This window comes from Sylvia atricapilla, chromosome 5, assembly GCF_009819655.1.
Source record: "Sylvia atricapilla isolate bSylAtr1 chromosome 5, bSylAtr1.pri, whole genome shotgun sequence".
In the NCBI taxonomy this organism is placed as follows: Eukaryota; Metazoa; Chordata; class Aves; order Passeriformes; family Sylviidae; genus Sylvia; species Sylvia atricapilla.
The window spans coordinates 4,170,749-4,193,977 of record NC_089144.1 but is presented as its reverse complement, the minus strand read 5'-3'; the positions used below and the strand labels follow the sequence as shown (position 1 = coordinate 4,193,977).

The 23,229-nt window shown below is 41.5% G+C and overlaps 2 protein-coding genes and 1 long non-coding RNA gene across 4 annotated transcripts in view; 2 read left to right on the top strand and 1 right to left on the bottom strand.

The window, feature by feature from the left end:
- Positions 1–4,029, top strand: part of TRABD (TraB domain containing) — a 33,349-nt gene extending 29,320 nt beyond the window's left edge. For both annotated transcript variants that reach the window (XM_066318591.1, XM_066318592.1), the window contains one exon: positions 732–4,029. In XM_066318591.1, the coding sequence (XP_066174688.1) occupies positions 732–942 (211 nt within the window). In that variant the 3' untranslated portion in view covers positions 943–4,029. The remainder of the gene's footprint in view (positions 1–731) is intronic.
- A 1-nt stretch (position 4,030) lies between these two features.
- LOC136360986 (uncharacterized) lies at positions 4,031–6,512 on the bottom strand. The gene is made up of 2 exons (XR_010743553.1): positions 6,400–6,512; positions 4,031–4,476 (listed from the first exon to the last, which is right to left on the bottom strand). It is a non-coding gene; the product is annotated as an uncharacterized lncRNA (long non-coding RNA).
- Positions 6,513–7,396: 884 nt separating this feature from the next.
- On the top strand, positions 7,397–22,556 carry SELENOO (selenoprotein O). Its single transcript, XM_066318596.1, has 9 exons — positions 7,397–7,926; positions 9,511–9,714; positions 10,998–11,178; positions 14,143–14,273; positions 14,652–14,932; positions 15,271–15,421; positions 17,187–17,372; positions 18,429–18,585; positions 19,264–22,556. The coding sequence occupies exons 1-9, from the start codon at positions 7,418–7,420 to the stop codon at positions 19,456–19,458; spliced, it is 1,995 nt and encodes a 664-aa protein (XP_066174693.1). The 5' UTR covers positions 7,397–7,417; the 3' UTR covers positions 19,459–22,556.
- The last annotated feature ends 673 nt before the right edge of the window (positions 22,557–23,229 follow it).

Below are 23,229 nucleotides of genomic sequence, written 5' to 3'. Positions count from 1 at the left end.
CACATCTAACCTGGTTTGAGAAGAACACCCAGTTTTTGCACTATTGTAACTAATTCTGAATACACTAGAAACTTTTTCTGCATATAAATAAATGCTAACTTGAGGCTCCTTTGCAACAATATATGAAAACCTCTGAGTTGTCTGTGACAGAAAAGCCATGAGTTGCTGTGGATGCAGGGCCAGCTGAGCTGCTGCCAAGCCTGTCAGTGAGGGTGCAGGGCTGCATGTGCTTGTGGCTGTGCTTTCAGAGTCAGCTTTATTGAGAAGGCAATATTAACTGTTTGCTTCATACACCAACAGTGCTTGAAGGTTGTGGGGGTAGATCTGGTGTGCCTGTTGTCCTCTGCCCTCCTGGTTCGGGTGGCCAGTGCAGAGACTTCCAAGTGGCTCTGTGAAAATCTCAGTATTCTCTTCTGGTATTCTTCAAGAAGTCTGGATATTGACTTAGTGATTTTGGCAGGGTGATGGATGAGTAAAGGTTCCTAGCCATTAAGAGTGGCATAATACATAAGTGAAAAAGGCTTTGTGTTTTTAAGTTTTTATTGTTACTTAATTGTATGTAGTACTTGAACATGAAAGAATGCATTGTTCATTCATGATGCATCTGTTACCTGAAAAATTCCTGCACTATGGAGAAGAAGGGAAAAAAAGATTTTTTTTTTTAAATTGGAAAATGCCTACTGTTTCCAGTTATGCAAATACTGTCATTGTTTTCTATCTTTTTGTTTCAGTGTGCCTCCTCCATCGGTTTCAAGTAAGATTTTCAAATTTGTTATCAAAGCAACATTTCTTGGACTGCTGGGATATGGCTGCTACCGAATAGGTCACAGGACAGTTCAGTTTGTTCTCTCAATGCCAGCAACACAGCCCTATCTTCAGAGGCTGACAGAGGTGTCTCAGCAGTGGACATGGAGTAGAGTATGGAGTGGAGGCTTTGTGTGAAGAAGGTGGCTGAAGAAAGGGTGATGGAGGCAACGCGTGAACTGGACTGAAGGATGAGGATTCTAGTCAGAGCTGATTGATGCTGAGCAACACTCAATCATTATATGATAAAAGATTTGATACTAAAGTTACACCAGCTGTGATTTAATTAATAGTTTTGATTCTCGATAGGTGTGTTGCATGAAACCAGATGATTCCAGATTGAGGTAAAAGAAATGTGTATGCAAATATATATATATTATATATGCATACTGTATACGTGTATACTATATAAATGCATTATAGTATATATATATATATATAGCTGATGATGTAGTACAGGCAGCTTAAAGGATGTGTGTTCATGGCTCCTTTTTCAGAGGAAAGAACAACACAAAGTAACCTAATTGGCTGCATCTCCTCTGAAGTTCAGGGACACTTGAGTGATTCTTTGATTTATTACCTTTTTTTTCCTTAGGTATAATAATACCAAGTGTTTGTTTCTGGTGCCAGACACTTTTACACATTATTTAAAAGGACATCTTCTCAATGTGTGTTTTATACCTAAAACATTTAGGCTTTTTTTTTAAACTTAAGAGCTTTCCAGAAATTTCAGAATTGTACAGGCTGTCATACGTACACGGCTCAATTTTTTTACAAGCCTTACTGAAGAACAGGAATGTTGCCTTTAGATTGCATCCCTTGTTACCACCACCAGTTGAATTGACTTTCTCCTGCACAGAGAAGGTATAGCCACCCCGTCAGAATGCAATGTGGTTTGTGTCAGATGTTTACAGGACGCTCTGTTCCTTTAGATTAGCTTATTTAAACTGTATTATTTAGCCAAATCCTGCTGGTTTCAGTATTGTAAATTGAAGAAACTAGAACTACTGTACAATTTACTCTTGTTTTTCAGACCTTTCATATTTGGCAAAAAAAGCCCGGAATTAACCTGCCCCTTGTTTTTGCTACATGAAAGTATTTTATTTATCAGTGTAATTTCTTGGTGGATGAATATCTTAATCTATTTAATGGGAAAGCAGTGTTCAATTTAGTTTTTCAACCAACTGTAGCATTTTATTTGGATTACCTGCTATTTATACATAGAATTATGGGTACTACAGACTGCTGTTAATTTCCTTTTTAACTATCTGGAACAGTCATCCATCATCAATCTGTTTCTTTTTTTTTTTTTTCTTTTTTTTTTTTTTATCCTAGGTTCATATTTCATTGGGAAATTTTGGTACCTTCCATTTTTACAGGATTGTCAGTGATTGTAAAATGCCCTTGGCAATCAGCTAATCCTAGTTCAACAACACCTATAACATTGTCATATCAGAGTTAACATGATGTATTTCAACTTTGTCCCGTTTGCTCCTCAGGCTCATATTCAGTTGCTTATTGTTTAAAGTGAGGTTTTTATCTGTATTAATTTCTTTTGGGAATTAAAGATGGGAACCACTATGTGAAGCAGGAGGAGGAAAAGGTGATGTCGTGTTTTGTGTTTCTTTGTGTTTTTTCAGTTGGTTCAATAAAATCCAGGAACCACTTTTGATAAGGGTATATTTCCAAAGGCTTGTGTTGGAAATGGTTCCACACAGTCTTTTGTTTGCTGGAGCTATTACATCTGTCTTCTGTGCAGTGTTGTCATTTTTGAGCTTTTACAATTAAGGGTCTGGTGCTCCTCTCTGTGATGACATTGACTTTGCTGGGAGCTCATCTGTCCGTGCAACCTGATGCTTTTCTGCCTTGCTCTTTGAAAATTTTATGAGTTTCAGTGCAGCAAATTATTAAAGTGCATGTTTATCTTTAATCTTACTGAACCTAACCCGATTCTGCAGAGCTCTTCACGATGATGCTAGGTGCTTTTCTGGGTCTGGGCCTTACAGGTGTCCAGGGAATGAACTTTAGCAAATGAGAATGACAGCAATTCATGCTTCTAGGACACAAAGTGTAAATGATAATACAGAAAACAGTGGGGCAGGACTTTTTATTTTCTATTTACTAGTGCTTAAGAAACCACCAGCCATCTCTAGTAAGAGCATTTATAAACAATTTATAGAAGAGTAGAGTGACTGCCTGAATTTTGATTCCTGTTTTTTAAAAACATTTACTGTATTGTTTACAATTAAGCAGTCCTATTTTAATAATTCTATTACATTTTATGTACATTTGTAAAAGATGAAAGCAAAAGCTTAAGCTCACTCTTCTCCTGGCTTTACTGACATACCAAAATGTTGTTCTGTTGGTTACTTTCTTGAGAATATTTAGCTGGTAGAATTAAATATATTGATATTTTGCTTTAAATTATCTACAGATTTTTAAAGTATATGCAAGTATTTTAAAAGCTCTGTAGATCTTTGATATCTGTGCTCAGGTAATTTTACACAAAGGAAAACAAATCTAAGGTAAATTTTAGATAGGAGCCTTAATCTTGGGTGGGAATAATGCTAAATGATTGTCATGGAGCATTCTTGCAGTCTTGATGTTTTATGCTTTTTAGCCAAAAGTGATTACCATCTAAGGTGTCCATTTGTTATTCAGTTATTCTCTCCAGTCAGTATCTTAGGTCTATCGTTTCAGTCTTTTTTCTTTCTTTTCTTTCTTTTTTTTTTTTTTTTTAACAAAGCATATCAGCAGATTCTTCAGGAAACCTCTTTGTGGACGGAGAATTTGCAATTTTTCTTCCCACTGTTGCAAATTGGCAGATCATATGCATGCACTGTTTATTCAGTGGCACTGGAAAGTGATGAATTTGCAGAACTTAACAATTCTATGAATCTATACACAAATTCTTGATGTTGTATATTCAATGTGTTGTACTGTTTATATAATACAATCCATGTTTTAGGTCCATTCTTTTCTGTTCTAGTCAGTCCTTTCAGTGTTAGCAGCATCCTGTAAAATTTAAGTATATGTTGAATTGTCCCAGCCCCGCCTCAACCTTATGAAGCCATATTGTATTTTTTTGGTGACATGTACATCTGTTTTATGCATTTGTACATGTGATGTAAATTTGAAGTATTTTTAACAATGTGTGCCTTTAAAGTGATTTAAAGTAAACAGCAGTATGTTCTATTATATAAAAAATAAAATATTTTAACCACCGTTTCTGTTGAAGGTATTTATTTTCCTAATTAGCCAGTATTTTTATTGAGAGCAAACACTGGTTAGATAGATCTAGTACAGGACAATTCCACCATCAGACACATTTTCCTGGAGAACATAAGCTGAACTAATTACCTCCTGCTGAGGGTATCTGGATGTAATGCTGAAGCAGGGGAACTAGTTTCTCTGTTCAGTTACCACATGTAACTGGTTAAGAGGAAAAGGACAGTTTCCTTGTCCTACTGAACACACAGGGAGACTGCTCAACGTGAGAACTCAGTTTCAGAGTCCAGAGTTAGGTGTGGTGAGTTGATTTTGCTGTTGTTGCTTTTCCTGTCTCCAGTGCTCACTCTTGCAAGGAGCTGACAGCTGTAGTCCCAGTCCAGCAAAGCACTCCAACACTGGCCTCACATCAGGCACAGTCATTTGTGCTTGAAGTGCTGTCCTCTGTATGGGAAATAAAGATCCTTTACATGCAAAAGATGTCGAATGAGTGGCAAAGAGCTTTATCTTTCAAACTGACACGGGTAAATCGATGTGACCATTATTTTAAAAAAAGACATTAATACAAAGAGCCTGTCTTCACATATATGATAAGCTGTATTCCATACAGATAATGTACCATCTGTTTGTACCCTTTGTCAATCGGTGGTCCATCTTTTTTTGATTGTGTGTAAAGCAAAATGCAGCCTTCTTCTTCTTGATCAGGCTAAGTTCCCTCAGTTGAAATTGGAGCTGTGGCTGCACAGAATTGCTGGAAGAAAAATCTTTTTTGAGTGCTGTAGTCCTGTAGTGTCCCTGGGAGTGGCAGAGGACGCTGCAGAGCAGCTCAGCTCTGGAGCAGTGCTCGGTCAGACAGCCTCAGGTGGCACCTGGCAGCTGCCTGCTTTGGCAGTGTATTGTCCACCAGCATTACATTGCACACTGCTGGACCATGTCGTGTTTGAGGTGTCTTTTCTATACCAAATACTGAATAAAATTTAAAGATTGACTTTTTGAAGTGGATTGAAATGTGTGTGTTTCCACTGGAAACTGTATTTCTGTGTATACTGTAAAACATCTAAAAAACTGAGGAATATATCAAGTTACCTCAAAGTGCCAGACAGCGGGAACTACACACGGAAAAGAAACTATCACTTGTGTAACTCATGTATGTATTTCCCTGTTTCTTTTTAGAACTGAAATAAACTTTAATTTTAGACTTGAGTGTTTCAAGACTGACATTTTTGTAAGATGTGTGAGCTTTTAAGTATTGGCAGGAGAAGGGTCAGTGAGTCTAACTGGTGGCCACACTTCAGTAGGGTGCTGAGCCCATGCTGTGGAAATGCACATGGAAGACATCAAGCACAGGACAAAAGTAGCTCCAAAGATACACAGCTGAAACCAGTCTACTGACTTTTTGGGTGAAAACACACACCAGCTGTGTGTGTCCTCAGACCAGCAGGTCTTGTGTGTCCATGTCTGTGTGAGGACCCCAGGAAAAGCTGAAGCAGCTGTCCCGTTCAACAGCTCCCAGCTTTAGAAGCTGGCTGGGGGTTGTGTAATTATCCCCTCTTTTGTTGCTTGCCTTGTGCTTGCTGCAGAGTGGAGCTTTCTATATTCCAGGGAGGCAACAGCAGAAAAGATGAGGCTGTCCTTACCCTCACTCCCAGCAGGGAAAAGGCTGGGAGGTGTGTGCTTTTTCCATCACAAGCCCTTGTCCTTTGAGTCCCAACACCTGGCCTGACTCTGGCTCCTCCTTGGTGGCTCCCTGCTGAGTGTTCTGTCGGTTTGTGTAGTATGACACGGAAAAGCTCTTGTGATGATAAAAGCAAAGGGAAAGGTGCACACAGCTACTTTCACACTCGCCTTATCCAAGATTCTCGGTACTTGTGTATCATGATTAATGCATGAGGGAAAATTGGAAGGGTTAGACCTAAAAAAACGAAAAAAAAAAAAAAAAATCCCAGCCAGGTGACATTCTTTCAGTGGTATGATGTCCCTGATTCTGGCGACAAGGATGATTTACAAATTGAACAAAGTAATGAAAAACAATATTTGCCTAGAGTGGGGTGGTTATTAATGGGATGTGTCTCTGCAGCAACTAAGCTGTGCATCTGCTTTCTCCAGGGCCAGCAGGAGCGCTCTGTTCTGGAGCCGTGGGCCAGCCTGGCAAAGGTTGCTCAGGGCTTTGAGTTCGTACAAGTGCAACAGGGTTCTGGGTGTGCATCACCTGGCACTGGGCAGCTCCTCCCTCTCCCTGCTGCCATCACCGTGCTGTCTCTGTTATGATTACACCCCAGTTCTTTGGAGCTGAGACTCCCGTCCGAGTTTAGCTGGAATGTCCAACAGCAGTAATTTAGTGCCATCTACTGTCTGCAGATGCTTTACCTGCTGTGTCCGGGTTTAGGTGGAGGCATCCACTGGACCCTTCGGAGGAGGTATGTCTGCACACCTTGGAGAGGTTCGGTCTCGACCCACCACTGAGATAGCTGAGATATTAAATTTGAAGAATTAAGGACTTTAGTTAAACTACATATTGCTGACGTAGACTTCCCTTTACTAACTAGACATTGTTGAGGTAAACTTCCTTTTTTTTAACAGAAGCTGGATTTAAGAAACTGATAAATCAGGAGACCTGTCAACTTAATCAATAGACTCCAAGAACACAGTGTGATCATAAATCAGATAGTCTTGAGAAAACAGGATCCAGGTGTCACCAACACTAAAAGGTTAAAAAGTCAAAGCGAGGAAGACCCATCTTACTTCATCATTTTGGGACCCGACCCCATAAGGACCACTGACCCATTTCAAAGAACAAACTACGCACGCTTAATTGCTTTTTTTGCTAATTACCATACGAAGCGGGGAATGGGATGGACCAGAGTCATGAATATGGATTTGTGTTTTGGGTATTCAATACTCCTGTCCATAAAAAGACCCTGTGATCATCTGTAAATTGCGGTGTGTGTTTGGGAGCGATCCCGCACGCTGCCCGGCGCCGTGATAAACACACACTTTCTAACTTCAAACTGTTAGAGACTCTTTGTCCGTCAGAGTTGGATATCGGTATTAGATCAATATCCATATTTTTTTTAAACAAATCATAGCAGCTGTGAATTGAAATGACACAAAACACGAGCATTCTGAGTAAGTACTGAATTGTTTAGCTTTTTTCTTCTCGTGGGCCCCGCCCCGGCCCGCCCCGGCCCGCCCCGGCCCGGCCCCGCCCCGGCCCCGCCCCGGCCCCGCCCCGGCCCCGCCCCGGCCCCGCCCCGGCCCGGCCCCGCCCCGGCCCCGCCCCGCCCGGCCCCGCCCCGCCCGGCCCCGCCCCGGCCCCGCCCCGGCCCCGCCCCGGCCCCGCCCCGGCCCCGCCCCGACCCGGCCCCGCCCCGCCCCGGCGCTCCGCATGGCCGCGGTGCTGCGGAGCGCCCGCCGCTTCCCCCCGCGGCCGCTGCCAGCGGCGTCGGGCGCGGCCATGCGGCGGGCGGAGGGCGGCGGGGGCTGGCTGGGCGCGCTGCGCTTCGACAACCTGGCCCTGCGCTCGCTGCCCGTGGACGCCTCGGAGGACGGCGGCCCGCGGAGCGTGCCCGGAGCCTGCTTCGCTCGGGTGCGGCCCAGCCCGCTGCGGAACCCGCGGCTCGTGGCCATGTCGCTGCCGGCGCTGGCGCTGCTGGGGCTGGAGGAGCCCGCGGCCGACCCGGCGGCGGCGGAGGCCGAGGCCGCGCTGTTCTTCAGCGGGAACCGGCTGCCGGCGGGCGCGGAGCCCGCGGCCCACTGCTACTGCGGCCACCAGTTCGGCAGCTTCGCGGGGCAGCTGGGCGACGGCGCCGCCATGTACCTGGGCGAGGTGCTGGGCCCGGGGGGCGAGCGCTGGGAGATCCAGCTCAAGGGCGCCGGCATCACCCCCTTCTCCCGGTAAGGCCCGGTAAGGCCCCGTGAGGCCCGGTAAGGCCCCGTGAGGCCCGGTAAGGCCCCGTGAGGCCCGGTAAAGCCCCGTAAGGCCCCGTGAGGCCCGGTAAGGCCCCGTGAGGCCCGGTAAGGCCCCGTGAGGCCCGGTAAAGCCCCGTGAGGCCCGATAAGGCCCCGTGAGGCCCGGTAAGGCCCCGTGAGGCCCGGTAAGGCCCCGTGAGGCCCGGTAAAGCCCCGTGAGGCCCGGTGAGGCCCCGTGAGGCCCGGTAAAGCCCCGTGAGGCCCGGTAAAGCCCGATAAGGCCCCGTGAGGCCCGGTAAGGCCCGGCGCGGCTCCCTGAGGGGAGGATGGGCTGGCACCTGGCGGATCGCGTTAGTGAGGGGCTGGTGCCGCGCTGAGCATCGTTCCCTGAGGCAAAGGTCGTCTCTTAAGCCCTCGTGGTTATTTGTGTTTTTTGTTTAACTTTGGTGTCGGCCAGTGTAATGCGTAAATGCCGGATCAGGTGGTGGCGAAATTTTCCGCTAGAAAACCTGAGGGTGACTGCGTCTCGCTCAGGTGGCGCGTTATTGCTGTCCCTGTGCGGGGCTCCGCTCTGGGAGATGCAGACCGCGGTGACAGTGGTGTGTGATTGCTGCCCGCACAGATGGGATTTAAATGTGTTTGGTGTTTGGTTGTGCTGCTGGCCCTTCTCCCCACTGTGCCCAGCTGTGGACGGGAACAGCGGACAGGTCCCCACAATGGCATGCGGACCAAATCCCTGCAAGACATGCGTGTCTTTGTCAGTCACATTATCTTTGTTAGCCTTTAAATATTTCAGGTAGTTTTTCCCACTTGCATTTCCCGTGTTTTCTGTCCCAGCTCTACACAAGCTCGGTGATACCTTAGTTTCATGTATGTGAAACGTGAATGTAGAGTCTGAAAGCCTTCTTCAGGTCTGGGAGGGTTAAGGCAATCCCAGTGAAAATCCCAGATACGGTGGTAGCTTTGTAGGTGTGCCCTGGGCAGCTCTCCTGTTTGCCTGTGGTTTTGGAAGTGCTGGGAGTGTGGGCTCAGAACCACAGGTGTCTGTTCCATTTGCTTAGTATCTATTAAATACGTTAGTTTGTTATCTGTCTGTTTACATGGTTTGGTTTTTTTAGTGCAGCTATTGTGCATGCTCATATTTAGGACTCCATTTCTCGATTGCTTACCCAGAAAGATTCAAAATAATATTTTTCATTATATTTCGTTTAATTAAGAGGAAACCATTGACTTGATGTACAATAAAATAGCCGTAGCTGTCCAATTATTTTTTTTTAAAGTTTTGAAAGACTATTGCATCAACAAAACCAGCACAGTTAATGATTAGAAGGGATATGTGTACCTGGAAGGTTTATTCTGGTATTTGTGCCCTTCGTTACAAGTTGTGTCCATCTAATTGAACTTTAACATAAGATTGAAGGTCCTGCTTTTCTTTTCACATCTGCCACTAGTTTTTTGTGTGACTGTAGACAGAGCGGGCTACTTCTGTGCTTTTATTTCTGTGCTGCTGCAGAGGAGACAGGAGTTCCTGCCTTGCTGGCCCAAACCCCTCCCTGTGTCTCGCTGCAGACAGGCCGATGGCCGGAAGGTGCTGCGGTCCAGCATTCGGGAGTTCCTGTGCAGCGAGGCCATGTTCCACCTGGGGATTCCCACAACGCGGGCTGGCACCTGCGTCACCTCCGACTCCAGAGTCACCCGCGACGTGTTCTATGATGGCAATCCAAAAAATGAAAGGTGCACGGTTGTTCTGAGAATAGCCTCTACGTTCATAAGGTAGGATGTTGCCTCAGGTTTGCCTGCTTGGCGTTTTGTTCTCTGTTCGTTTTGTTCACTGTTGGCATTTTGTTCTCATGCAGCTTCAAGTAAACTATAGATGTTTTTAGAATTGGTTACTTTCTTCTCCTCTGGGAGGAGAAAGATGATTGATGGTGATGTTCACCAATGAGGTTGAAGAGGTGGCTACCTGTGTAGCCAATCTTTGGCCTGCTTGCAAAAGTGTGTATACATATATATATATATATATATATATATATATATATATATATATGGAGTCAGAGAAAATAAAGAGAGAACTTTCCTGCTTGACCTCCTGCTGCTTGCTTTGTCCTTTCCTGTCCTTAACAGTGACAGTAGGAGCCTATTTTGTTGATTGATTTTGTTTGGGGTTTTTTTCCTTTAAAACTAAGCAGTCTTTTAAAATGCCATTTTAAATGTATTTCCCTAACAGCATTGTTTGTGTGTTTCTTTTTCTGGAAGCTTGGGACTTCTTTTGCTGGACTGTAGGAAGCTGCTTTTCTTGCTCAGCAGATGGGATGGGCTGCTGCCTTTGCACTGAGACAGATAAATGCTAGGGGTGCTGGTCTGGTAGAAAGAAGAAATAAATTCTGCAGATTTAGGAGAAGAGATTTTTCATGTTTATTCCTGTACAGAATACAAGATTTTTTTTTTTTAATAGTAGTAGTGGTGGTGGATTATAGCTCTATCCTTAATTTCAGTTCTAATGTAGTACTGTGAAAGTTTGGGTGCACTTTCCCAGCTTAAGAAGTGTATGAGGTTCCTGCTCCAGCAGCAACTATTAGGCATTTCAGGAAGTTGCATTGCTTCCTCTAAGCTTACAGAATATCAGAGGAAGGTGAGGTATAAGGAATACACACTTTCATATGTATGTGTACATTTCTGTGTGTTTACATATCTGGAAAATATATCTGGTGTGCTTGTTGTACAGTCTAGTATTTAAAATAAGTCCGGCTTCTACATACTTGCAGGATAATTTTTTTTCAAGCAGAAGGAGCTGTAAGAAACTTTAATGAGCTAGTGTTCAATATTGGTTGGTCAGTTTAGTTACATGTGGATGTAGGAGCTTCCTTTCACCAAGTCACTGAGCCACACCACGTTCAGTGTAGGAATCTTGCAGGTCTTTTCTCTCAGTCACCTGAAGAATCGATGTTAAGAGATGTGCTGGTATTGCAACAACAGTAAATGTTTTTATTCCATGCAATATGGAATTACGTTAACAGAACCAGGTGGTTCTAAGATGTGTTTTTATTTTGAAACAGGTTTGGCTCTTTTGAGATTTTCAAACCCCCTGATGAGTACACCGGCCGCAAGGGTCCCAGCGTTAACCGGAATGATATCCGGATACAGCTGCTTGATTATGTGATCAGCACTTTCTACCCAGAAATCCAGGAGGCTTATTCAGACAACACTGTTCAGAGGAATGCTGCTTTCTTCAGAGAGGTAAGGAACATCAGGTTCTCTTCATAAACCCGTACCAGTCACCTTTAGAAGTTCATCTGCAGGCACAGATAACTGGAGTCAGTTAATGCTTTGTATCATTCAATTGTCTGAACTCTTCTTTGAAGAAAGCACTCAGTAGACCTGCTTATTGATTGAAAGCAGTGTTGATATTGATCTAACCAGTGAAAACAGTTTAACCTTCCTAAGGGTAAGTCATGATTCCCCTGCTTTGGGGGAGCTCCCAAAGGCTTGCCTCCAATTGCTGGGATTGCCTTAGACTGTGAGAGAGAGTTCTGGTTGATGATGCTGAGACATCACTTGCAAGTCACATTTTGTCACATTCATTTTGTGAAATACTGAGAATCCTGAGTTTCATTTTCCAAATTACAGTTGTCTGCAAGTCAGTTTTAACTTCAGACTTTAGAACTGGAATGTTTAAAGGCAGCTGAGCACTCTTATAACTAGCCAGCAAACAGAGTAATGAAAAAATACCAGTGTCTAATACTTACATAGTCTGTCTGAAAGCTGCTGTGATGCTTTGAAATCTGAAATGATGTGGTATGGGAATGATGAGGAAATAGCTGCAGCATGATCCACTTTCATAGCAGTAAGAGGTCAAAAGCCAGACTTAATAGCTGACATTCTATGGTTTGATTTCTTGCATCTTTTTAATTTTTACCATAACCTGTGCATACTTGCATTAGTTCTTCAAAGCAAAGGTGACTTGGTTCACCACTACATTCCAAGCAGTCTAGCTCTTCTGGACAGGCCCTTTGTGTGTGAACAGTTGGGGTTTATGAGGAGAGCTGTGGCTTGTCACTCACTCTGTGTGTCCAGCTCTGCACCTGATGGCATGTTTACTTTCTAATGGCAGAAAAGTTGTGGGACTTGGGGATCTTTGTGGATGTGTGTTTGTGCCCTCTTTCTGCTTTTGGCTGCTTTTTCTGGCCCAGTTACTTCTGGTTTCCTTCTCCTTCCCCCCACCCCTATTCCTAGCATCTTTTTCTTGTTTCCTCAGATCCGTTTTTTACTTATTGTGCTCTTCGTGCCACTTGCCTGTCCACACTCCATGTCTGTGCTATCATTGCCTCCTCATGGTCTCTCTCATCCTTAGTGGAGACTTTCCAGACTTTGCTCCACCTGAAAATCACCTCAGTCCATTCTCTAGTTGAGCAAATACATCCATTGTATCACACCAACTCCGTCTTGTTTTATCATTCTTTCTGCACTGTGGAGGAAATGGAGAGTAATGAGCAGGTGATTGCATTTCACAGCACTGTGTAGAAAGCAGACATCATTATCTGTACCTCTCAAATAATTTGTAGCTATTGTTTAAATTTAAATGAGCGTGTCCTTCAGCTGACAATCTTATTTTTATATACACCATACTTGCCTTCTAGTGTGGCTAGCTCTAGTAGAATGTTATCAAAAATAATAAAGGTCAAAGAGGATGCAGAGCTGTCTCTTCATCATCAATATATCCATCTTTGAGTGGCACTCAAGCTTTAGTTGCCTTTGGGCACTCCCATCAGGAGGATTTCTTTTTGCCAGAACCCTGGTGGTGTGCAGTGCATCCATCCAAGGACTGCCTTACCACTGGAGTGCTTTCATCCCAACCCTGGTGGCCAGGACTTTTTCATTTCTAAATTTCAAATTTTCCTGGCACAGAGCCGTTGTGCAGGGTGTGCCTCTTACTGGTTCAAGGCCTAGGTAATCAGTTTTGGACACATGTTGCTGGCTGCTGGCTTCCAGCTGCCCCAAGAATCAGCCTTCAGGAAAAATGGGTGAAGTACTTACCATGAGAATATTGGAAAAATTAGAAGTCTGGGAGCTCAAGGTGAACCCAAAGGTTCTGTTCCATGCATCATTTGTGGTTTTCACTATCTGTCAGGACAAGATTTGTCTGATTTTTCTTTTTTACTTGACTGTGTGTGTTTAAAAAAAAAATTTTGAAAATTTTTGGATTTGAACACAAAGGCATAGAAACACCTAATGAAACAATCAGTAGATTAAATGATAGTATTTCATTTAGATTAATGAAATACACTTTTGCTGCAGCATGGAGCAGATAGTTGTTTGAATTTCTGTGCATGGTTAGCTATTTGGGAAGAAGAATGATTTTATCTGTAAAAGTAGTTTGATTTAAAAGTTTTAGTTTATGGCTATGCAAAATTTTTACTTACAGCAATTTAGTAAAGTATTTGCAACTAGTTTTATTTAAAAACCATATTAGCTTCCTGACTTAGGTTTTTACTGTTGTAGTTGACAGGTGGATTAATGTATTTATGTAACTAGGACTGGCTTGAAAATATTATACTGTTTGTTTGAAGGATGGGACACGTGCAGTGATTTTAGTCAATTCCATTAAAATAGTTCCCAGTTAAGCAGTGGAAAATTTCTGATGAAATATGCATTTGGTGAAGAATTGCATTTAAATAAAATTGTCATTCTTGCAATATTTTTATTTAATCTTGCAGCCTTATTTCCACTCTCAGAGCATGGAGAGAAATTCTTACCAGTGCTAAAACCTGTTTGCAGGGAATAGTTTTTTTTTGTGTCAGTCCCTTAACCTCTCTATAAATCACCCCTACTTACGAGGTAAACCATTTGCTTATGTGATCTGCCTGTAGTTACTCTTTAAAATTAGTAAAAGAATATATTTGTATAATGACTAAACTAGTGTGCAAGTCTGATGTCAAACAGTTTATTTGAGTGTACTGTCTCCAGTGCATTTGAAATCTGTTCTATTGACTGGAAAGTCAGGCCTGAAAGGAGAGAAGAGGATGCAAATGGAAATGGGAGGCAGAGAAACAGGGGGTTACTGACAGGAGGAGAGAGGCAAACTGTCTGTAAGGTGTTTGTGTGTATGGCATACTGCCAGGATTGCCCAGTTCACACTAGGAAATACAGGAGCATGTTGGAAATACGTTGTGATGGCAAATGAAGAGAAGTCCTTTCTTTCAGATAACCAAGCGCACGGCGAGGCTGGTGGCTGAGTGGCAGTGTGTGGGGTTCTGCCACGGCGTGCTGAACACAGACAACATGAGTATAGTTGGCCTGACCATTGACTATGGCCCTTTTGGCTTTATGGACAGGTCAGTGTGCCTTCATTGTTTGGAATGTGCATTTGTTCTTGCTGTGTTCCACAATCCTGGTGTTTGTGACTGCTTCAGTATTTTAACTCTGGAGTTGATTTTTAATTGTCTTTATGGCAAAGTAGATTAAGGTAGTTCTAGTTGTCCTGTAATTCTTCTTGTCAATGTACTTTAAGCTATGTTCAGAGCATCTCTTGCTTAAAAGCTAGAGATCAACTTAGCAACTGATCTTGTAGCCTGTGGCTTTGGGAACAGAATCAAGGAGTGTTTCCTTTCAATTGTTTTAGTTCCTAGAGCAGACTAAAGTATTGAAAGTACTGCTTCTCACTGTATTGGTGTCCAGATAACTAGGAGAATGCTAATTATTTCCTCTTGTAGGTATGACCCTGAGCACGTTTGCAATGGTTCTGATAATACAGGGCGCTATGCTTACAACAAACAGCCAGAGATTTGCAAGTGGAACCTGGGGAAACTTGCTGAAGCTTTAGTTCCAGAGCTGCCCTTGGAAACAAGCCAGCTCATCCTGGAAGAGGAATATGATGCAGAGTTTGAGAAACACTATTTGCAAAAGATGAGAAAAAAACTAGGCCTAATCCAGCTGGAATTAGAAGAAGACAGTAAGCTGGTGTCTGAACTGCTTGAAACCATGCATCTCACAGGTGGGTGAACAGCACAGAGGATGCTTATTTAATAGCCCATCAGAATCTATTATTAAATCAAAATGCAATTTATATCTTGACCTTAAAAGAAAGTAGCCTTGTGCGGCTGCATTGTTAACTGTGAGAAGAACAAAAGGCTGAAAATAATTACCTTATTGTGAACTGTGGAGTAGTTTTTGCCTTATATAGGGCCCCTGTCTCACATTTGCACCCTCACTAAGACAAAATTTTATGTGCCTCTTTAGAATGGTGCTCTGGAGGGAGGTAGGGAGGAGGTATGGGAACTGCTTTCCTGCTGATTTATTAGTTGCATTACTCATAAAATCCATTTTTTTCAGCTGGAGACTTCACAAATATTTTTTACTTACTGAGTTCATTCTCAGTAGACATTGATCCTTCAAAATTTGAAGATTTCTTAGAAGAGCTTACAAGTCAGTGTGCTTCTGTGGAAGAACTGAAAGTTGTTTTTAAACCACAGATGGATCCAAGGTATGACACTACTTAAATGCTTTTGGCTTTTGCTCTTAGTTTCATTATAACCATAATGAACTCTGCATGGTATGTAATATTTCACTGATATTAAGATTGGAAATGTCACTGTTAAGCAGCCAGGATATACAGCAGTGACTTTCAGCAGTTGGCTCTTGAGTTAAAGTTGTCTAAGCTTTTGCTTGGTCTTTTTTTTTTAATTTCCTTCCCTGTCTCTGCTGACTTGAGGCAATGAGAGTGCCAAATAATGAAGTGATATGGAAGTATTTTACAGAAGAAATGGGTTTGCACTACTGTGTTCTGCTAGTGCAATGTCAGCAAAAAGTCACTTTCAATTGCCATTCAATTGAATTCAATTCACATGCAATTAGTTCTCACCTCAGGATAAACTTTAGGTGATATAGTCCATGCCCCATTTGTTCTGCAGTCCAGCTACTCTGAGTGTGGAAAAATAATAACCCAGTTCAGCTGCTGCTTATAGCAGTGATTGCAGCAGTTTTCCACTTTTTGGAGATGGGGGAAAAATTAAAGGCATTTTGGTTACACTTCTCTCTCTCCCCCTGCCCTTGTTTTTAAGTGCTCCATGAAGGTAATGAACCTACCCAATTTTCCAGCTTTTGTGTTGATAGCACAATGCAGGGATAGCTTGTGTGGTAGAGATGGGACAGGTTTTTTTAAAACACAGCATTCAGGACTAGAGAAACATCAAAAGTAGCTATAAACCATCGTGATAGGGATGTGACATTTTGGAGGGGAAGAGTACTGTTTTATTAAAGAAAGTGCATGACTGATTTCTTTTTGAATCCCAGCACTTGGATATCACAGACCTAGGCTTGTCAGATGTGTGTATCAGTTCTGCATAAAAGCACCTGGCTTATGTCTGCTGACTTAAAGTAGGAAAATATAACTTGATATTAATAATGAGTTGTCTGTTTTGAAGCCAGGAGTAATATTTCTTTTCTCCTTTGCTTAAAAATACATTCACAGAGGAAATTCACATACTGAATACACTTTATATTTTGATGTGCTGCAACTCTTTGGGTTTTTATTTTACTTTATGCTATTCTGTAGTTATTAGTTCAGAAAAAATTAAAGCTAGCATGGTATTTTAAAATAAGGTGGAGCTATTGTACAGCACCAGCTAACAGAGTGAAATATGAAAAGATACAATCCTAGTCAAACTTGCAGCAAAATAGTCTGGATATTGTTCGGAATTTATTCCCAGAAAGCAGTTCTCAGTCTGTGATTTAGACTGGCTAGCTAAAAAAAATCAAACACAGTGTTGTCTCATGTGACTTAAATGAAGTTTTTTTCCCCATGTCATTTAGGTTTTTACTAGTACTGGCAAAAATTACTAGGTGTTAATAAAAAAAAAAAGAACCCCAAAGAGCAAAACCTGTGAATTCTATATTATCTTGAGATCTAAGTAAGATGAAATTTTTTAAACCAAATTCCTTTCAAAGTTCAAAGGGTGTTTTGATGAGAAATGTGCAACTAAACCAGTAATTTTGAAAATCTACTGTGTGCACTTTACATACCATAGGAATATGAATTAAACACACTCAAGAAAGGGGAAGAAACAGTAAAATTAGGATGATTTATTATAAAATTTGTTCTTTTAGTTACAGATTTCTGTTATTTGACCTCTTACAACAAACTAGGATTTCACTAGAATGTTTTTTGTATCTACTTTGATTGCAAAGAGATGGTTTTTGACAGGCAGCTCAACTTTAATATCTAATGTGTTTGTTCCTTTTGTTCCCAGACAACTGTCCATGATGCTGATGTTGGCTCAGTCGAATCCTCAGCTGTTTGCATTAATTGGAACAAAGGCAAATATAAATAAAGAATTGGAACGCATTGAACAGTTCTCTAAACTGGAGCAGTTAACAGCAGATGATTTACTCAGCAGAAATAAAAGACACTGGAAGGAATGGCTGGAGAAATACAGGTAAGGTTTCTCAGTATTGACAGCACTATTATATTTGTATACTTTGAGAACAAGGTGTATGTCTCATAAAAGATACCCTGTGTCAAATATAGCTTAGGAGGAGGGAGAGAGCATGCAACTCAAGATTATTGTCCACTGCCATGATCAGTGTCTTTGTTGCTGTGGAAGCTCAAGGGCATCTTTTTATATTGTTTACTAGATTTGAGGTAATGTGAGGGTGTAGAAATCACCTAGCATCAAATCTAGTATGAAAGTGCTTCAACAATATTGATGTTGATCCTGACACAGACTAATTCCAGTTGTGAACTTTTACATGCTCAGTAACTACAACTGACTGACCTCTAAGCATTCAATCCTTTGAGATTTTTTTTTCCAAAAGTCTCTATGTTAATACAGAAAATAAGCATTCAATCAAAGAGTAAAACCAGAAGTCATGGCCAGGAAAAACAAACAACCAGACTGTTCTAAAGCCTAAAAACTTACATATTAGAAAGAGATTTTTTTTTTGTAAAGAATCCCCCTGAATAGAGCATTATTTTTTTGTACTGTGTGGATTAGGTCAGATCTTTCCTCACCTGGCTGTCTGTGATCTTGTTCTCCAGCAGGGCTGAGAGCCTTAGCAAGTATTACTGATAGAAAGTACCTCTAACTGCCTCAGCTGTATTGCATCCCTGTGCTTTTAGCAGAACAGCAATAAACCAATAAACAGTATAGAACTATTTGAAAGGCAAGACCTGAATGTGCCAGTTCTTGCAGAGCAGTGCAGAACAGACCATATCCCATGTCTTGATTTGACTTGAGAGAATAGAAAAGCTCTGCTGTGCCACTTCCTCAAGCCATGTCAGGACCCGCTGGCTGTCCATAGTACTGCTTTTAAACTAAGTGGTGGTTTATATCCTGTTGCAATGCTGCATTTTATAAACTTAGAGGATTATAGATGATGTAGTATTTTTTCAGAACTACTTGAGAAACAAAGTATCTCAAAACAAGACAATGTGTCAGCTTCTACCTGTGGTTCTTGGTAAAAACCAGTTGTTGTCATCTGCTTAATTTCAGAGAACGTTTGCAGAAAGAAATAGAAAGTGCTGGTAATGCTGATGCCTGGAACACTGAGCGTGTGAAGGTCATGAATTCAAACAATCCAAAATATATCTTGAGAAATTATATTGCCCAGAATGCCATAGAAGCAGCTGAAAATGGGGATTTCTCAGAGGTATGCTGTTATTGCTCTCTTTTACTCTCTAGGCTTGTGTGGATGTGTAGTGGTGCTGTCAATGACTGACATTACACCAGGCAAAATTTACTCTGGAAGCTTGGGTAGTAAGGGGAGTGGGAATTCACTGTTCAGGAGATCTCCATTGTTTTTGTTGAAACTGTAATTTTAATGACTGCAGTACCAATAATGGAATCAAAACTCTCAACCTGAACTTGATCAGCTTTTGTAGACTGACCTCAGGACAAGACACTTACATTGCTTTTACTGTCTCAAGAGTGGCTTGGAAGGCAGTTGAGGATTAATTTATACTTCTTCCTTTCTGGACAGTGTTATCTTTTAACATTTACAGTTCTCACCTGTGGACTTCAGCATGTGGAACATTACATGCAGAATATGGAAAAAATAATTTATTTTGAGAAATTACCTAAGAGTTTGTATTTAATATTTGCATTTCAAGTTATTTGAGCCTGAGTCTCATACAGATACAAACTCAGCTAGGTACAGTTGTACAGTTTGCATCTTCTGTATATTGTTCATCTGTTTAATATTCGGCTTGTCTGGAGTTCATGTATTAAATACAATATACTTACTCATTATTTGGCACGAGGTTCTTCTCCGTATCATTTTGCCTTCACTTTATAAATTCTTAACAACCATGCTGTGTTTTTGCTGCAGGTAAGAAATGTACTGAAACTTTTAGAACATCCATTCCAAGAAGCAGAAGGTTTCCAGGAGGTAAAGGAAGATGCAGAAGAGGAGGGAGCAACTGCTACAGCAGCTGTTTGTTCTCAGGAGACCAGAAGCAGACAATTATACTGCAGCAAACCTCCGCTGTGGGCTTCGGAGCTCTGCGTTACGTGATCTTCATAACTGCCTTGTTTTGGTTTTTTGCTGTGAACTGAAGACTCTGATCCTTCTTCAGCAGTGAAGAATTTAACAAGGCAAACATCAAAGTGCTATTAAGTTATTGCAACAACACTACATTTGGATGCATCTGCAGCAGTCTTCAGCTGGGCTTAATTTGAAGCAATTGTGGATCGTTGGAACAAACCAGTGACAGTCAACAGCCCATACACATCAGTAATCTAAACGTTTAAAGACCCAGAGTCTTTCCTTTATCCTCACTGTATTGCAAGTAAAAAGCAGTATTTCATCTTGAGGCAGGCTGAACTTCAAACATCCAAATGGAGTTGTTGTTATGTGAAGACAAAAATAACAAGTCAGGAATCTGATCTGTTTTTGTCTGATGTCTTAACTAATAGTACTTTTAATATTTGTTTACTGCTTTCTCTATGCAGAAACTTTTAGTCCTCTTTAATGGAGGAATAGATTCAGTGTTGCTTGTTTGAAGCTATGTTTCATTTAATTAAGTAGTTCATTTCTTGTGAACCTTCAGATTGGTATTGAATCATTGTCTATTTTCTGAGAATGTGTGCAGGCTAGAATTTGGGTGGAGCAATCGACTTTTTTTAAGAGCAGAATTAAGGGAGATTACATACATTTGCACTTGAAAGCTTGGCAGTGAAGTTTATTCAGGTTCAGTGTGTTTGCACAAAACACCCGTAAATATCTGCTAAACTCAGGAGTGCAGTTTGTAACCCAATTGCCTTGGGCAGGATCCATAAGCCAAATTAGTGTGAGCCTTAAACTACCCCAGCACTCAAATCCGGGTTTGTTGTGTATTTATTTCTGTGCTCCCAAAAGAGTCTGCCTGTTTGAGAAGAACCTGCTCATCACACTGGTCACTGGGGTTCTTCCAGTCCTTCTCTACTCTTGCACCATTTCATTTGCTTCCACGGTCCTTGAAAATCTTCATGCTGGAAGTTGGCCATTTAGGAAAATGCTGTTGGAGCTTGGATAAAAGATGGAGGATGTGAGAGGAGAAGAGGAACTGACTTGCTTGCAAGTTACTTGAAAAGTTTCAGTTGAGGTTTCAGGGGAAGATTGGTTTCCGTTAATGTCACATCATCAAAAGTTGTTCTGTAGTTAGTTGTTACTTAGTTTCTGAACTTATTTTTAAAGGACTGTTACTAGTTTGGACCTGAAAGGTTCGGTTTAATGCAAAGGCTTCTCTTTTATCCTAAGAGATCACTGTCTCACACTGTGATTTAGTGTCCTCAAGGAAATTCTTCTGCTCCCCCCATGCAAACCTGTTATCAGCTCAGGTTGAATTGTCATTTTTAAGTCTTCCTCAATATGAGCTGTCAGCAAACAGAAGAGTTGGACTGTTGCTTATCCATCTGTACTGTCAGTTTGTCCTCCGCACTGTCACAGGACATAGGACACGCTTTGAATGTGAACATTCACTCTCGGAGCTGGAGGAACTGACTTGTGACAAACGATGATCTCTGGCAAGCACAGCACTTTCTGTGCAATTTTGGAGGCCTAACAGAGAAGGACAAATTCGGTGTATTACCTAGCCCATGGAAGAATGGTGTAGTTGAAAGAGGTCTTCTGGGAATAATCCATTTTTGTGGGAATTTGAGGCTTTCACTGAGGATTATCCTTCCTTTAAATTTGGGTTACCAAGAGCAAACCATTTAATGGAAACTTTAGCAGAAAGCCAGTGCTGGGTAAAGAGGACTGCATCAGGGAGGGAAAGCATGTCAGCAATTTGAAATACATTTGAGACATCCCCTTGCAAACCTGTGGTCTCTTACCATGTGCCTGGTCCACAAGGGAGCAACAGAGGGAGAAATTGCTCCAGACTAATCAACACAACTGTGCTGGTTTTATTTCCCAGTTTATATCTTTTCTGTTGGGATGTAGAGGGGAGCTGAGTTTTAGAGGGGCTCTGTCCAAGCTTTTTGCTTTAAAAAACTGGTGTAAAAAGTAATGATTCTTAACCATGCCTAAGGGATCAAGTCTTTTAAATGGCATTGTGATAATAATTGCGGGGGCAGTTGAGTACATCTCTATTAGTAGTGGTATAGAGAAAGAGAATAATATTATAACTGTGTGTTTGGACATACAAGAATTTTAATTAACTACCAAATCATTGTGCACCTACATTGCCAAAATCATGGAGATACTTTGGAATAATTTATCTTGCCCTTAAAAGGGAAAATGAATGTTACAATGAGAAATGCAAATGCAGTGGCATTTGCTGCTAAATATTCTTTGCTTACGTGTGGATCAAGTAAGGTTGGAATGATGAATGATATCTAACTGCTCGGTTCCCCAGGGCATGCAGTATCATCAGTGCTTTGTGTTTGAAGAATCATCATGGTCAGAGCCAAGGGGAATGCTTGTGCTCTTCCAGCACTCTCAGTTCAGCAGGTGGGACGTAGTTTGATCTCTGATGATGGTGAGTTCCTTCTGTTCTTGTTCCTGGAGCAGTGTGGAAGCAGGAGGTTTTTGGCACCGTTATGCCAAATTTTGTCCAGATTAGAATGCTAACACTTATCACTTGGCTCAGTTCTTCAGAGAGAAAGGAGTACAGCTTATAGTATTTGGGAATCTATATACTTGAATCATAATTTGCTTCTTGATCTTTACTGCTTGTATTTGCAGTAGGTCCTGAAAATAATATTTATTACTGGTCAAATATTTTGCTTATGTAAAAGCCATGGAGTTGTGCTCAAAATGAAGTGGTGACTTCTCATCAAAAGCTTTCTGTGGAAATACTCGATTAGACTTAGCCTGTGGCTATACCATATATCCTGAAGTACCCTTGCATAAAATGAAGTGTAGTCACTTACAAACTGAAATGGGAGCCTCTTGGAGATGAATCTCTGGATAGTCTCACGTGATAATGGGACTCCTTTCATGACTTAGGAAGATTTCATTGTAATCTGCTTCATGAACTTGTAAATCTACAGTTGCTGAATGTTTTACTGTCAGCTCTTATTTTGGAATGTTGTGTTGGGGGGTGTTTTTATTTGTTTGTGGATTTGGTTGGGTTTTTTTCCAAATAAGTGCTACAGATTTGATTATTTTATTAAAATTAATAAAAATTGCAATTTTAATATTCTTATTCATGCCTATTTCATGGAAGTTTTAACCACAGTGTTTGCAGATGTGAACCACCAGGAGAGTTTCACAAGCAGTGTATGATCACACAATCTGAATTCTAAATAATGCTGCCACTACCTTGGTTCCAAGGTTCCATCTTGTCATTTGGCTCCATGCTGCCTGGACAGTGAGAGGTTTTCGGTGTGCAGTGACAGTTCTCAGTTCCTCTCACCTGGATAGAAATGTTGCATTTGGTCCTGTCACACCCTAAACTCCTCTGTTTTCCCTCAGCAGCTGTGGAGCTGGGGGCTGCAGCCACCCCTGTGCAGCACAGGTACCAGGCCATGTAAATCAGGACAGGAGGGCTGTGATAAAGCTCCACACAGCAGTTGAAAGCAGTAGTTGGAATATATTGGGAATGACAGCTTTATTTTGCCTTAGTGATGCTGAATTTCTGTTTTAGGTGTTTTGAATAATCAACACAAAATAAGATGTGTAGTTTAAATTTAAGATAAAGAAACTAAGTTTGGCACAAGTGTTCCAACAATCACCAAGTGCTTGAATAGTCAAATATTGTATCTCCTAGCACACCACCCTTAGCACATCATGTCGTCTTCCACTGTGACTAAGAGTCTTAAATTAGTGATATTTAGTTTAAAAATTAATATCAGCTTGAAAATAAACTAC